We start from the raw sequence: 15588 nt of genomic DNA on the forward strand, positions 1-15588 counted from the left end.
ATCTTGCAAAAATCTCCTTTTACTGTTTGTTTTTTTTTTTTTTTTCCCCAGAGTAAATATTTCCAATTTCTTTTATTTTACACTTGTAGAGGTGCCTAAAATTCTGATTGAAAATTCTGGAGGACAGTGGGATTTTATCAGGCTGTTGGTCAGGAGTGAAGTGTGACTAAAGCAAGGCCAGTAATGCCAGATTTGCCTTTCAAATTACTGACTTTGTCAGAATTCCTGCAGGTACCAGTCCTATGCAATTCCTTCTCTTCCCTGGTTCCTCAGCAGGAGGAGGAGTGTGCCAGGCAGATGAAGGTTCCTGTGTGTGAGCTTCCACACTTCCTTTGGAAACCACCTCTAGGAGCCATTGGGGAACTCTGTCCCTCTCAGCTTCATGTCCCTGTTGGGAAGTACTTTGGTATTTTATCACTTTCCTTTATCAGGCTCTTCTTTTTTTTTTTTTTAATTGCATACAATAAATAATTCCACTGAAAATCACCAACTTCTTTTATTCCCAGGATTCACTGACCTTGCAGCTGTGCACGGGTGAAAAGCAGGCGCTTCTCCCTGACTTCTCTTTGCTGTTTTTCCTGCAGGAACTGTGGACATGGGTGGCAAACAGTCCACAAGTGGCGACGTCTCTGTCACCCAGACCCCTGTGACAGAAAGCATCCAGGATGCCTACAAAGCTGGGGACACCAGCAAGGCCCAAGAGTTGATTAGGTTGTCCTGTGAGGAGACTGCGCTGCAAGTGGAAAAGGTTGGGTTGGGTTATTGCTCTCTCTCAGATTTTATTGGCAAAGATGCCAAAGTTTCAAGATGCTGCTGTCTTCTGTTGTTTTTTTCATGGAAAAAATCCAATTGGTTGTGTGGGACGCCGCAGAAACATGCTCAGGGACTCTGTTTGCCCTTGAAAACACAGATCAGGATGATGAGACAGACCACAGGGAGCAGTGTCTGTAGGAACACAGGCTGTGTGAGAAGGGGTGCTGCTGCTGTGGTCACCAAAACAGGGAAATGCATTTTTCCCTGTAAAAAGGAAGCTGTTTATAGATTTACCAAAAAAATGTATTCCCCCATCAGTGCAAAGATCATTAGTGGCCTTCTGGGAAGATTTTACTGCCTGTGTGTGGAATTTTATCACAAACTCTGTGCCATCTGCTCTGCTCTGCCTTTTGAGCCTGCTCTTTGCACAGAGCTGATGTGGGTGTTTTGGGAGGGTCCCTGCATGTCAAGTCCAACCATAGTGGCCGTCTCCAAAACAGGTAATACTGCATTTTGCAGCTGAACTGTGCAAATGCTTTTTCTGTTGGTCTATGAAAAATGAGTTTATACTCACTGTTCTGTGCCTCAGGCACTTATGTGAAAAACAATACAAAAAACTAAAATACAAAGGCCAACAAATTATGTGAAAAACCATACAAAAAATTAAAGTACAAACCCCAACAGATTAACATAATAAATTTATCAACAGTGATTACAATGGCCACTAGTGTTTATGACATTCCCAATTAACCACGGCGACAGTGGACATGCCTTGGCGTGGGCACAAATAAACCCATCCAGCTCTAGAAATGCTCTTTCTCTGCCTGCTGCCTTTAACAGAGTTTCTTCTGCTGTGTTTCCTTCACCAGTGTCAGCTTTTAGGCATTGCAGCAGCATATGGGGATCTGCAGGCAGTGAGGTACCTGCTGAAGGAGGCGTTGGTGGTGTTACCAACAGAGCCCAACGATGACAATGCAGCAGTGGTGGCTGCGTATTTTGGGCACAAGGACATCGTGAAAGAGCTGCTGGATTCCCTGCGTGGTAAGCCCTGGGCTGACCCTGCCTCTCCTCGGGTTTTTCAGGAGCTGTGTGCTACAGCTCCAAGCAGGCATTTGGGGTTTTTGGCATTCCTAGGAAAGGGAGGGGTTTAGTCATGGGAAAGTGCATGGAGGGATCAGATCTCTGCTGTGCTTGAAGGAAACTTTCCTCCTGGGGAAGAGAAACACATACATAAAAATATTCCATGTTTGCAGACTGGAAGTGGAGGAAGATGCCATTGAGACAGTTCGTTCCTGTCAGGCCTCACAGCTGGGTAACATCCCAGACCCTACAGTGAGATTAGGGGATTTCCAGGATGCAGCATCATCCCACTGCTGATCCAACAGTCTCAGTGGTGCTGGCAGAGAGTGGCCTGACTGGTCAGGGACACTTTGGGTGCACAGCTGGCGCCCACTTCGTTCTTTGCTTGACATTTTGTTTTGACTTTCAGGGGAATTCCTTCTTTAGAATAATAATTATATTTTACTTAAGTTTTATTATAGGAATTATTTTGGAGCAGAGACAGTTTTTTGACTCGGACACGATTCCTAAGGTAGCAGTAGGGGTGGGGGGCAGAGCACAACTCTGACTCAGGACCAGGAGCTGTGTTTGGGTCCCTGTTGCTCTTTCGGTGTTCTGTGAGCTTGGCAGCTGCTTCTCCCTGGAACCTTACATGCATTTGGGGTCCAGAAGTCCTGCATAACATCTGGGGTAAATCCTTGACTCAAACACTGCAGTAGCACAAGATCTAAGCTGCCTTCTGCAATATTTAACCTGAATATAGCTCTAGCTCCTCACTGGGGCTAAATAGTTGCCAGTGGCCTCACTGAGAACAGGAATAACCTGTTGGGAAACCTGCTTATTTGGTGTCCTGTTGGAACACTGGTAAGCAAAATAAATGTTCCTGTTTGGGGAATGCAGTTAAATGCAATATTACCTTCAGCCAGAAAGGAAGCTGTGTAACCTAGTAGCAAAAATTAAATTATATTAATATAATACACTGAGTAATGAAAAGTGACTTAAGTAGTTTCTGGAAACTTAGCTCAGTTTAGAAGTGACCAAATTCTCTCCAACTCTTTCTTCGGGGGGGCCAGGGGAGGAGCTCTGTACAAACAGCAGCTTTCAGAAATTTTAATGCAGGACCTTCCAGCTGTTTTCTTGGGAAGTTACAGAGAAACCAATCACAGGGCTTAGGTATAAATTGCCTAAATTTGCAATTTGGCTTTTGCACTGCAGTGATTCTCCCTGGAACAGTGAGAACTACTTGTGGCTTACAGCTTAAGTGGAGCCCATTTTTTGTACCAGGAGGATGAGGGATTTAGTGGAGTTGTTAAGAATGCAAAGAGAGATGTAATTTCCACATGGATAAGCTGCAAAAAAGCCTTGACATGTAAAACTTGGATGTTCCTGTAAGTGTTTCAGACAGGATGTGAATTTGTAAAGTATATGGAGGTATTACAGGGAATCAGAGGAGATTTGGGGACTGCTTATTGTTAGCAGAGACAATTCTGTCCTGGTTATTGAGTTACAGAATTAGGCACAGCTAGAGGAAAGTGGTGTTCTACAGGAAAACGTTATTTCTGAAAAAAAAAGCAGTTTGAGAATGACTAAAACATCAGCAAATTCATGCCAAAATCAGAACATGGTGTTTTAGTTTTTAGCCTTAAATGACATTTGTCTGACTTTACTATGAATTAATAGTAAAGAATTGACCTGAAATGAAATACTTGAAGGGGAAATGAAAGTTTTTGTGGGAGACTTCAGGTTGCAGCAAAAACAAGCTAAAACAATTCCTTTTTTGTTGACTGAAGATTTTTTTTTGTTTTGTTTTGTTTTATTCATCCAATAACATGAAAGATTACCTGGTTTTCCCCATTCTTTGTATCCCCTCTCATGAACTTGGAAGAAGTGGCCAGTCTCAGGTGTTGGATCTAATGTCTGCTTGGATCTGGATGCAAAGACAGTCCTCATTATTCCTTTTTGGGGTCAGATGTTTATTTATCTGGTGGTGTTTTAGCAGCATGTTGCTGCCTTATGAATGCTTAGGTCAGGGACAGACAAATTTCACCCATTGGCTGGTTGGGTAAAGAACAACAGTTACACTAAGCAAAGCTGAAAACTTTGTGCCTGACCATCTTAGGACCCTTTTCTAACACACTTTTGCAGTGGAATCTGTTCCTTTTGTCATCGGGAGCTTCACCCTGTCCCAAATCCTCACACATCACAGCCCAGTGGCACCAACTAAGTCACGTTTTTTATGTTTTCAGTAGGTCCTAATACTTGCCAGCAGCTCCTGAACTGGATGCTGGCCATAGCCTGCCAGCAGGGCCATTTGGAGATTGTCAAGCTCCTGATCCGTGCCTACAGTGCTGACCCAGAGAGCTGTGCAGTCAGGAGGAACGAATTCCCCGTCCTCATCCGCCTGCCCCTCTACGCTGCTATAAAGGCAGGTCTGTATTTGCAAGCTTCCACGTTCTGCCCCTTTTCTGCCAGGTCTTCAAAGAATGGGCTGAGCTGTTCACACACAGGATGGTATCCATGGCTTGTCTGGAGTTGGATTTCCAGCAGGATGAATTAAAGTAAAGTTGGCTCTGAATCTGCCGACTCAGCCAAATTGGAGTCAGGGCCTTGGGAAGTTAGATTGCTCTAAATACTGAGAGGCTGAACTTTCCTCTATAAACTCCTAGGGAAAAGACCCTTAAAAACCAAAATCCTTGCAAGTGAAAGCATTATTGTTATGGACACTCTGGGACACATGCTTGATTTAGGCTGAATAATTTGCACTTCAAAGGACAGCTGTGTGTATAGTTTAATAAGATGGGAATAAAGAGAAAAAAGAAAGAGCCTGGGCCAGCACTTTTACACAGTGTCTTTGCTGTCTCAGTTTGACCAAACTGAGTCCTGCTGCTGGAGGAAACAGACTTTACACAGTTCAGTTTCCTTTTTGCACAACCCCACAGTTGTTTTTTTTCAGAAGTGGTTATTTCCCAGGATTTCTGTTCAGCTCCTTGCTGGTTCATTTACCCGATGTGAAGGGAGCAAACAGTCTGCTTTTCTCCCAAGGGAATGAAGATATAGCCGTGTTTTTGCTGCGGAATGGAGCTTTCTTTTGTTCCTACATCCTGATGGACAGTCCTGAATCCAGCAAACACCTTCTGAGGAAGTATTTCATTGAGACAACCCCACTACCAGGTAGTGCTCCAGCAAAAACAGTAAGTAACAATTTATCTGCCTGAGGAGATGTTGTTTTGAAGGGGCATCATGTTAATACTTGATAATTGTCCTTGCATGCCATGTGGCTGCTGATTCTTCTCATCAACTAAGAGCCTTGTGGTTTGCTGCCCTTTTAGAAAGCCCTGCAAGTGGCTTTGGTGCTGAATTACAGGGTGTGAAACATCAAGGCTTTGAGTGGCATCACTGTGCAAGACACAGCAACAGCTTCTGTCGGGTAATTTAAATGTGAGCCAGGGTGTGCTAGGGAGAGGAAACACCAGTTTTGGGCCCAAAGCCTTAAAGAGAAGAAGCTGAGCTGCTTCTAGCACAGATCCCCTCTGTGCCACCAGGGTCATCACTCCCTTTAGGTTTCTGTTGTGCAGGGTGATGCCACAAGCTCTGTGGTGTCCCCAAGTGTTGGCATGGCACAGAGCTGAGCATGGGAACCCTTCTGTGTCAGACAAAGGTAAAAATGGGCTTGGGTGGCTTTTTGTTAACAAGGAGCATCAGCAAAGCAATGATCTACTGAGTATCTTCCCTACTTCAGATCCTCAGCAGTAAAAAAGTGTCTCACATTGGTATTGTTACTACTTTATAGGGAGGCACACAATATTTTGTATTATTTATACTGTTCTTCAGCAGTTTATTACCAGGTATTTTAATTTTTTTGCCTCAACATGTAGTTTAACTCACACTGAATAGAAGCATCAGATCCCTGAGCTTTCAATGCTTACAGTTTTCATCAGGTCACAAACATTTTGCAGTGAAAAGATATCCTTCATCCATCCAGTTGAGTATCTGTCTGCTCAGGTTGTAGCATTGCAGGCTGTTGGTTCTGCTTTGGTGTTAAGTAAAAATAAGGAGAGAGGTTTTAGTAGATTTACAGACTTCTCCATTCTCTGTTTTTCTGCCAGAATCCTCTCACTGGGTTCCTGTTGTTAGCCTGAGTGTTAGACCACGTAAGTGAACTTGACTGCTTTAGGCTCACTCAGTAGATTTCGAGCACTCCTTGTGCTAGTCTGAATTTTGTTGACAGATAAACAAAAAGAATCTGAATTTTAGATGTGGATAAGAGTTGATAAAATGTCTTTAAGAAGGAAAAAAGAAATCCAACTGGAGAATTCAGCTTGAATAAGTTTGGAATAAATGTTTGAATCACAGGGAAGAGGTCTGTTTTCCATGTGAATTTGCTGGAAATATTTAACTTAGCTGCTCTAAAAATGACTCAGCTTTGCTGTTGTCACACCCTGAGCAAAGAAGAGAGCAGTCTTCAAACATCAGCTAATTGCCAGAAGGCCCTGGTTTAAAAAGAAAAAGAAAAAAAGCAGAGAAAAAGCACAGAATCTTGACCTTGATTCTCCTAGTAGCTGTTTATTTTTAATATGTTTACTTATTTAATGCTTTTTCTTTGAATTAATTTTGGCAGACTGGGGCAGATTTGGGAGGATCTGTCCTAGTTTGTCTGCAGAGCTCAGATCTTTGGGAAGTGACACTCACACACCCTGATAACTTCTTAAAACAGAGCTTTGTGGCAGCTGCAGACAAACTGCCTCGGCGCTGTCTCCTTGTCTCAGAGGGTTCATCCTGAGATAGATTTTGCACTGGGAGGAAGCAAAACTGGGCTGTGTGGAGACTGGGACATGTGTGGCAGCCAGCTGGATGTCACAAAGTTCTCCCCTTGGATAGGGAGGGCAAGCCAAGCACTGATCATTTCAGAGTGAGCCCAGAACTTCAGGAGGGTTTGTGCCTTCTGTGCTATCTCTGAGTGGAAACACTTGAGCACAGCTGAGCTCCAATCGATTTTGCAGCAGTGAATGCAGAGTTATGCATAAAATGTGCCTGAGAGCTGGTTTGGCTGCCACACCTTCCAGACAGCCCTTGCACCCAGCACAGCTGCCCTTTCTCAGGCAAGAGAACTTACATCTCATTTTTCTAATATCTGTTTCTCCTTTTTGTGTTCTTTCCTGGCATAAATTTATACCCACAGCAAACCACAGTTCTGCTAAAGAGGGGAAGTGATCCATTTTTACAGGAACAGGTAACAAATGCCAAAGAGAGCCTTTGCAATGAAGTGGCCAGACACAGATTCCAAACTTCAGCCGATGTAGTCAGCAGAGAGATAAATGTAATTTTCCAGTGTGTGCAGTGTGAGATATATTTAATTTTTCCATTACAGGCCAGAGAAGAGCTTTGTCTGCTGTATTTTCCCTAGGAAATAGTTTACCAATAATTTTCTATTCAAGCATACAAATGTATGTATGTGTGGGATCCTCCTCTCATTTCTTTATCCTGGTAATCTCACTTACATCAGCAGCAGCACAGAGCCCTGCAGCAGTCCCACACAAGATTCAGAGCAGGGCTGTTGATGGAGGGAACAGATCCCTGTCCTCAGATTATCCCATCTGCAGCAGGAGTGAGGTTCTGGAGCACGTCACGTCATTTAGGAGAAATGCACAACAGCCTTTCTTAATCACCTTACCAGACAGCCTCAGATTTAAGTAAATATTTTTCATATTTATAGTTGATCCTTTGCCAAAGAGCAGTGGGGTTTCTTGCTCCTGCACAATTTCCAGTCCTTTGCCTCAGTGCATCCCTTGGCATTGCTGCAGTAGATTTCAATTTAGTCTTCAGGGCTTGTATTGAGAAATTCTTCCTTTGGCAGGAGAGTGGAGTCTGCAGAGGTTTTCCTTGGCCTTCTGAAGAGCAGTGAGCTGCCTGCAGTCGGCCCTGAGCTAACATCCTCTGAACTCTGTCCCTGGTTTAGCACAGAGTTCACCACCAGCCCCAGACTGAGAAGGGTTGGGCTGAGCCCTGAGCTCTGCGAGTTTGGCATCACAGACCTTTGGCATCAGAGAAACAGCTTTTCTGGGAAAACAGTGCAGATGATGAAGTATGAGTTGGGGAGTAAATCCCCTCTCTTTGTGGCACTGCTGTCAGGATTTTTTTCACTTAATTAACATTTTCACTGCAGAGTCCTGAGCCAATCAAACCCCTAAGGTAACTCCATTGATACCAGGTTAGTGGTACCAGCTGAATTTGGTTCTCTGTCTAAGTCAGATAGTCAGGTTTGGCTGGTCCCCAGTTTTCAGAGACTGTCAGTCCTTGTCTCTGGATGGGAAGGAGGGCACTGATTGCTGGGATTCAAAAAGTTGCCTTGGATACAGGACACCAACCCACAGCACTGATAGCAGGTGCTGGATTTCACAATCTTGTCTGTGATTTGAGAAGTCATTATCTGCATTCTACAGGTATCTCCTTATCATATTAAATACCCTGAGGCCATGCATCTGCATTTTTGAGGGAAATGATACACAGCAATCGTAATGCAAAACTGAGATGGTTTATCAGTCTGCAAAGAGGAGCAGCACAGACACAAAGTCCTGCTTGCAGCCCCTAAAAGAAGGCTGTAAGGTGGTATTTTTACTGCACTGTTTGTGTACTCAAGGACAAGTATTTCTTTTCTAAGCCAAGGGATTTGTAGTACATTTTACAGGTGAGAGAAAAGTTCAGAAAACTGCATACTGAATTTAAACCAAGAGTTTCTAAGCAGGAAGCTGTTAAATATGCAGAATGGGAAATCTGTCAGTAAAACAGGATATGTTTGGTGTGAGAGTGAAAGCTTTGCAGTGCAGCTCCCATTGGGTGCTATGCAATTTGCAGTGGTAGTGGAGACTCTGCTTAATTTGATTTCTTGTTGCTTCTGGGTTGTGGTGATTTACAGGGGTGCCTTGTGGCATGGCAGTGGATGTAGCTTGGAACAAACAGCTGGAGCTCCCTGCCTTGGTTTCCCCAGTGGCACAATGGGCATAATATTTCCATTTGTATTTGCAGGGCTGTCCTGAGGCATGACGAGTGAAGGTTTGAAAAGCACAGTGTCTACACTAAGTACAACTACTGTCAATATCTAAAAAGTGCATCTGTTTGTACTTACCCTTTGTTCCATTCTCCAAAACATTTGAACTGTCTGATCTACATGGCCAGTCCTGAGTCTCAAATAAGTATTTGAGATAGGCCTTTATTTCCTTTTTCTCCCTTCCTCAAATACATTCCTTTGAATTCTAAATTTGGGGTTAAAATCCAAAGAGCTAAATACTGGGCATTGGAAAAGAAAGCAAATTAAATTTGCTGTTGGGTTCTTGCTGCCTCCTGGTGGAGAATTAAAAATTATTCAATTGAGTCTGGTTTTGGAATGAGTAATGTCAAAACCAACAAGTTTATGAAAACATTTTGGAAATAAAATTTTTTAAATGTGCATTTCAAGACAAGGATTAGAATGCAATGAGATGATCTTGAAAATGAAGCCTTGGGTTATTTCTTTGCATTGATGACCACTATGTGTTCACACTTTCTTCTGGCCAAGCTGGACCCTGAATAATATGGACTGGTGAAGAGGCCCAGGTTCCCTGCTTGAGCTTGCTCATGGTCTTCGGAGTGAACTCATGGAGCAGATACAGCAGGGGCTGCTGATATCCAGGCATGATTTAATCTCTGAGTCAGTTTAATTCCTAGAAGCAGATTGGAAAGTGAGCAAAATGTTTATGGCCTGTGCTCTGCTCTGCCAGATTCCCAGTGGTGTAGCACAGGCTGAGACCAACTGGGATTTCACTAATGTGGTTTTCTCTTTTCTCTCTGACACATGCAGGCTTTGTGTGTGAACTGGTCAAACCTCAAATTGCCCTGGGTGGATCTAGACTGGCTGATCGATATCTCCTGTCAGATAACTGAGCTTGATCTCTCTGCCAATTGCCTGGTGTCCCTCCCCTCTGTGATCCCATGGGGGCTGATCAACCTGAGGAAGCTGAGCCTGGCTGACAACCAGCTGACAGAGTTACCCAGTGTGCAGTCCTCTGATGAGATCATCTGTACCAGGTGTGTGCTCCACACCAAGCTGAGCCTGCAGGGAGAGCAGCCTCAAACTGGGCTTGAGGGAGACTCTGTAAGGGCAGAGCACATTGCAGGAGCTTCTTGGTCTGCGAGGTTTAGCTTAGGATTTGCCCCTCTGCATTCTCAGGGTTTCCAAGTTTGTTGTCAGGACAGTTGTGGAGACTTTTATTCCTGTGCTGTCTCATGTTGCTTCTGCTTTTCTCCAGCTCTGGTGAGCCCCATTCCTCTAAGCTGGCTCAGAGTGACATTTACTGGCTGATACCAAAGATTTAATCTGCTGTCTATCCAGAGCACCTCTCCCTGTTCCCTGGGAGGGTTAATTTTCTAATTAAGGTTTTATGCTTTGCCTTGTGAGGCACACTTCAGCTGCTTTCATTCAGGACTGAAGCTGTCCTGGTAAAACAGATGTCTATGGCAACAGTAGGCTTTGCTAGTGTTTTACTGATGCCTGACTGAGATTTTCTGTACTCTCAGGTTACTTGAGGTCGATGTATCCAGCAACAGGCTCTCTACTCTCCCTACTGGAATCCTACATCTTAAAAACCTTAAAAAACTCATCGCTTCCAAAAACTATATGGAGAAGTTATTTGACGAGGAAAACAGTACGTACAGTCCAGTGTTTGGCTTGTATTTCAAGGCTGGGCCACAGGGAAGAACCCCAAAATGTTAAAATAATGGCTTATATGGCTTAAAAGCTCTTGTGCTTATACCAAGGCCACAATGTTTCATGTTTTCCAGCAACTAATTGGATTGGCTTAAGGAAGCTGCAGGAGTTTGACATCTCTGACAACAGGTTGGTGGAACTTCCAACCGTTTTTCTATACTGCTTCAAGTCCCTAAACATACTGAATGTTTCCAGAAATCAGCTGAAAGTGTTTCCAGATCCCTGGGCCTGCCCCCTGGTAAGTTGAACTGCTCTAACAGAGGTAGAGGCTGAAAAAAACTGTTGAAACTATGCAAAAAGAAAAAAAAATTGACTGTGATGCTTAAAAAGCTGTCAGAGGCTTAAAAGGCTGTTCTGTAGGAGTGCCCCTGCCCCATAAACCAAATTTGGTTGATGGGTTTCAGATGCAATATTTCTGAGGTTCCACACTGTTCTCACCATGTTGATGGCATTGGTGGAGAAGTTTTAGAAATGTGTCTTACATGGATTTATTAAATTTCTCTGTAGTTCCACTGAGCAGAAGTATTGTTAGGATCATTTTACAAAACACCCAACTTTCACCAGAAGTAGCTTTGCCCAAACCCATGGCAAACTAGGACATCTGTATCCACAACCATCACAGTGACTTTATTCCTCATTTTTACAGGGGCAGCAAGGGAACAGTATCCTCTGGGGAAATGTTTGTTTGTGGTTGAAAAGCAAATAGGGGTGGGTGATTTTCAAAAGAGTTTTTTGAATATTTTTGCCCACCGAGGAATTTGACCAGCAGTTGAGTGCATCTCCTTATCAAGCCTATGTGTCTGCATGCCAAATAGTTTATCTAGATTAAGGTGTCTAAAGAAACCACCTAGAATTAGCTTATTAAAGCTTTTGACATGTGACAGCTGATCTAACACATTATTTAAAGAGCTAATTGCTGCTCTGTAAGTGTGGGGCTTTTTATGTTTTCCAGAAATGTTGTAAAGCTTCTAGAAACGCACTGGAATTCCTACCTGATGCATTGACTGTGTTCTGGAAAAATCACCTGAGAGAAGTGGATTTTTCTGAGAATTCACTGAAAGAAGTTCCAGCAGGACTCTTCCAGCTTGAAGTAAGTGTCATTTCTTCATAGTTCTCACATTATTTTTCCTAATACAGACTCAGACCTGAAACTGGCTGCCTGGGTAAGGTAGAAGCCCATGTGCTGGTTTGAACTAGCTGTCACCCCCTGAATCACCACATTCAGGCCCTCATCCAGTAAGATATATCTAGTTTCTGACACAGAACTTCTGAGAACTCTCTGGATGTCTGTGGTTTGCAGAATTTGGGAGCACAATTTGGAAGACAAGCCCTGCATTGTAGCTCCAAGCTCCAGCCATTGAAATATTGATGTACTCAAGTGCACTCGCAAATAGTTGTGCATTTTCTTGAAAAAAGTGTTGTGTAATTAGGAGTTAGTCTTTCTGTGCTGAAAATAACATGTTTGAATAGCCTAAACAGTGCTACCTGGGACCTCTGTAATCTCAAAGGCTGTAGATTAAATAATTCTTTCCTGTGGACACCACAGATCCATGGGTTTCTGTCAAAATTCTTCAGAATTTCTGCTTTCACATAGTGGTGATGTGAAACTAAGCAGAACTTGGGGTTTCCTCCGAGCTTCCCTGCAAGATTGTGAAACTCGGGCTTGTGGAGAGAGAAACAGAGGTAAATCTGTGTGAAGAAGTTCCATGTTTTTTCCTACTGGCCTCTGTAGGAAGGATGCAGAAGTGATGGTTCATATCCATGTCCAGTCTTGATCTCAGGATCTGCTGCAAAGGTGCCTTTTACTCCTGCTGGACCAAGAGGGTTGAGTTCCCTCAGTTCTTTCCAGTGATCTCTGCACATTTGGTTTTGCTCTCTGGTGGCCGTTTGTTTCCAATTGGCATTTCTCCTGAAACAGAACAAATCCTATGGACTATTGTCTCCAAAACTTGGTTTCTCTGAATGCTTTGAGAACCATCCCAGGGGGTGGGAGCCACCATGGCAGATATTAAACACTAGGTGGTGCTTCCAGGGTACAATTCTTGGGTGCTGCTGCTCAGAGAGTGCAAAGGGAGAGATCTCAGCACAATCTTTGCTGATGTTCTCAAAGTTAGTGAGCCTTGGCTGCCCTAAATAGTGTCAGTTTTTATCTGTATCTCTTCAGCATTTTATTCATAAAAGAAATAAATGCCACGCATTTTCAGTGCCCTGAGGGCCAGAGTGTGGTGAGCAATTGAAGGTAAAACCCCATGCCTGGAGGAACCCCTGGCTTGGGCTACTCCTTGATTGTAGAGTTGCTGTGGGTGAACAATTGTAGAATTGCTGTGGGTGCACATGCTGTGCTCATGCTCCAGCCCTCTCCAGAAGCAGATGTGGGAAGGGGGAGAAATGGGAAGTGAAGTATTCCTACAGATAATGTATTATTTTTGTGTAGGAACAGCAGTGAACTGCTTTCTCCCTGGGAAAAGCAGACAGCAGAGGAGGCCTGTGACTTGAAAGCACATGTCATGGCACAGCCATTTGTCACTGTAGCTGCAGTGTAGTGTAGTTTATCACTGGCCTTTGCATTGTTTGCAGAGGAACTTCAAGACTGGGACCAGCTCAGTCCTTAATACCATGTGTATTCCAGAAACGTGGTGTTGAGAGAAACAGAAACCTTCCAGCTTTCTTGGCTGTTTCCTTCTAAAGGAGCCAACCAAGCCATGTCTTAGTTCTTTAGACTAGTTTTCTTCTTCCTATTTTGCTTCTCCTGAAGACACCTGGCCCCCTCTGGGTGGAGTTACTCGATAAGACTCTGGTCAGCTTTTCCACATCATGGCCTGACTGAGGCACCTTAATCTGGATGCTGCAATCCCTTCACTCAAATGTCATCTCACACCCTTTTGCATGCTGTGATAGCAGCTGTGAAGGAAGCTTGTCTGCCACTGCTCTTGTGTCCCTTCTGGAGGCCCCTGTTCTCACACTGAAAAGCAGTAAAAATGGAAAATTAGAGAGAAGAGGCAATTAAAAGGATTAGAGATCTCCAGAGTTTCAGTCATGAAGAACCACAGCCAGCTGACAGTCACTAATTCTCCCCCCATGCACAGAACCACTGGAGAGAAGGTGCCCAGGCTCTCAGCTCCCTGGAGAGTGGCCTTGGTCAGTGTCTGGGGGCACACAGACACAGTGACTGAAAAAGAAACACCCCAGTTAGAGCCCACAGAGCACAGTTTGTGCTAATTCTGAGATATGCAGCCTCCCTCTGCTCCCTCCCCCTGCCCAGGGGTGGTGTTTGGGGGAGAAGTCTGAGGCATTGTCCTTGCACAGCCCCATGCTGACACTTGGAGAGAGCCCCACACCGAGAGCCAAGGACAGCCTGGGCCCTCCTTCCAGGGGAGCACGAATGATGGCAAAAGCATTGGCTGTCAGTTTTCAGTTTCACAGTTTTCCCTCTCCTTTCGGTGGCTCACTCTGTCTGCAGCTTTGTATTCCCTTCACCTTCCCCGGATGCCAGCAAAGCCCAGTTCCGCCCCTCTCCATCACTAGAGGGAGCGTTGTGCACAGTAATTCCCATTCCAGCCACTGCTGGTTGTCCATCACTTATGTCACATGAACACCTCATATTTTTCCAGTCTTAAAAAAAGGGGAGGAAGCCAACAAACTGCTTTGTGAGACCCTGTTAATCCTGCTTGATGAAAAGGGGCATGAACCTTTTATATTAACGTGGAGCACATAAAACATTTAACACACTTGACGCTGAAGTCTCTGCTGGTAAAACATGATTTCCATGGGGTATAATTCATTAATATTGCTGTACTTCTGGCAGGAGATAATTCAGCTGACATTCTGCTTTATCTCAGTTTTTCATGGTGGGGGGACTTGCTGGATAAACCTGGTCGGAAACTCTACAGACAACACTGTTTTTCAGTGGAAAATTGGATTTTCAGCCAAACGAAAATGATCATTTGAGCCTCAGCATTATTAAGGGCAGATGGAAGAGCATAAAGTTTACAAAGCTGAATGGGAACTGCATTTTTTTCTTTTATATTTCAGTTAAATTCAAAGGAGATCTTATGTTTAACTTGTTATTTCCAGCTGAGTCCTATCTCTATGGTGTTAACTGTATGGTATCAGTCAAGTTTCACTTGTTCTTAAAATTTTTGTCTCTGCTCAGAGGAGAAAAAAAAAGGAGAAGTGTAACTTGTATAAATCTCAGAAAGTGAATACAAATCCTGTCCATTTTAATAGAGATGTCATAAAAAAGCAATCGGAACTTTTCCTTGTGTGAAGTGGTTCATGTTCTGCACCTCGATTTTGTGCATGTACTGCAGGTGTAAGCCCACTCTGTACAGACACACACATTTATGACATATATTTGTAGTCCCTACGTGGCATCCTGTGTTGGTAAATCAGAGTGTTCTTTTCCACTTGGAAAGGTTTCCTCACTAAGAAGTAAGATGTCCTCCTGCATGGGCTGTTTCCAAGTGCATCTGTCAGCAAGTGGAGCAATAATCTCCCTGGAGTGAGCAGTGCTGCTCCGTGCAGAACTTGCTGGGGACAGGGAGGAAATGTTTGCATGCTGGGCAGCATGGACAGGATGTTCTGATGAATAAGATGTACTTTCTTCATGTTTCTGTTATTTAATAGCCATGCTTAAAAAGCTCTTTCTGTGTGTTTGGTGCTCCCTAACTCCAGGCTATTCCTCTCCTAGGCTTTGGTGTCCCTGAAGCTGCTGGGAAATCAGTTAGTTACATTGCCTTCGCAGGATAAGTGGAATTGCAAACAACTTAAGTCGCTGGATCTTTCAAAAAACCAGCTTGGGAAGTAAGTGTTGCTTTCAAGATTTGGCTAAGAAAACAAAAGCTGAAGAAATAATAGCAAACCCAATCCCTTGTGTAACACAAAGGGTGTCAGGAGAGAATTAATCACCTGCATAGAAGGCATTGATACCCACATACCATGTCCCCAAATATATTGTGTGTCTGTGACAGTGATGAATTATCCTTTGCTGAATTCTTTGGGCATTTAACACACTGTATCATTTATTAAGTGGATAG

At 43.8% G+C, this 15588-nt stretch overlaps 1 protein-coding gene across 2 annotated transcripts in view; it reads left to right on the forward strand.

The window, feature by feature from the left end:
• Positions 1-15588, forward strand: part of LRRK1 (leucine rich repeat kinase 1) — a 70393-nt gene that overhangs the window by 15744 nt on the left and 39061 nt on the right. For both annotated transcript variants that reach the window (XM_021552571.3, XM_021552572.3), the window contains exons 2-10: positions 585-748; positions 1623-1794; positions 4059-4241; positions 4855-5003; positions 9647-9873; positions 10363-10490; positions 10627-10790; positions 11505-11642; positions 15243-15355. In XM_021552571.3, coding sequence (XP_021408246.2) covers positions 585-748; positions 1623-1794; positions 4059-4241; positions 4855-5003; positions 9647-9873; positions 10363-10490; positions 10627-10790; positions 11505-11642; positions 15243-15355 — 1438 coding nt within the window. The remainder of the gene's footprint in view (positions 1-584; positions 749-1622; positions 1795-4058; positions 4242-4854; positions 5004-9646; positions 9874-10362; positions 10491-10626; positions 10791-11504; positions 11643-15242; positions 15356-15588) is intronic.

The sequence above is a fragment of the Lonchura striata genome, chromosome 11, assembly GCF_046129695.1.
Source record: "Lonchura striata isolate bLonStr1 chromosome 11, bLonStr1.mat, whole genome shotgun sequence".
NCBI classification, from domain to species: domain Eukaryota; kingdom Metazoa; phylum Chordata; class Aves; order Passeriformes; family Estrildidae; genus Lonchura; species Lonchura striata.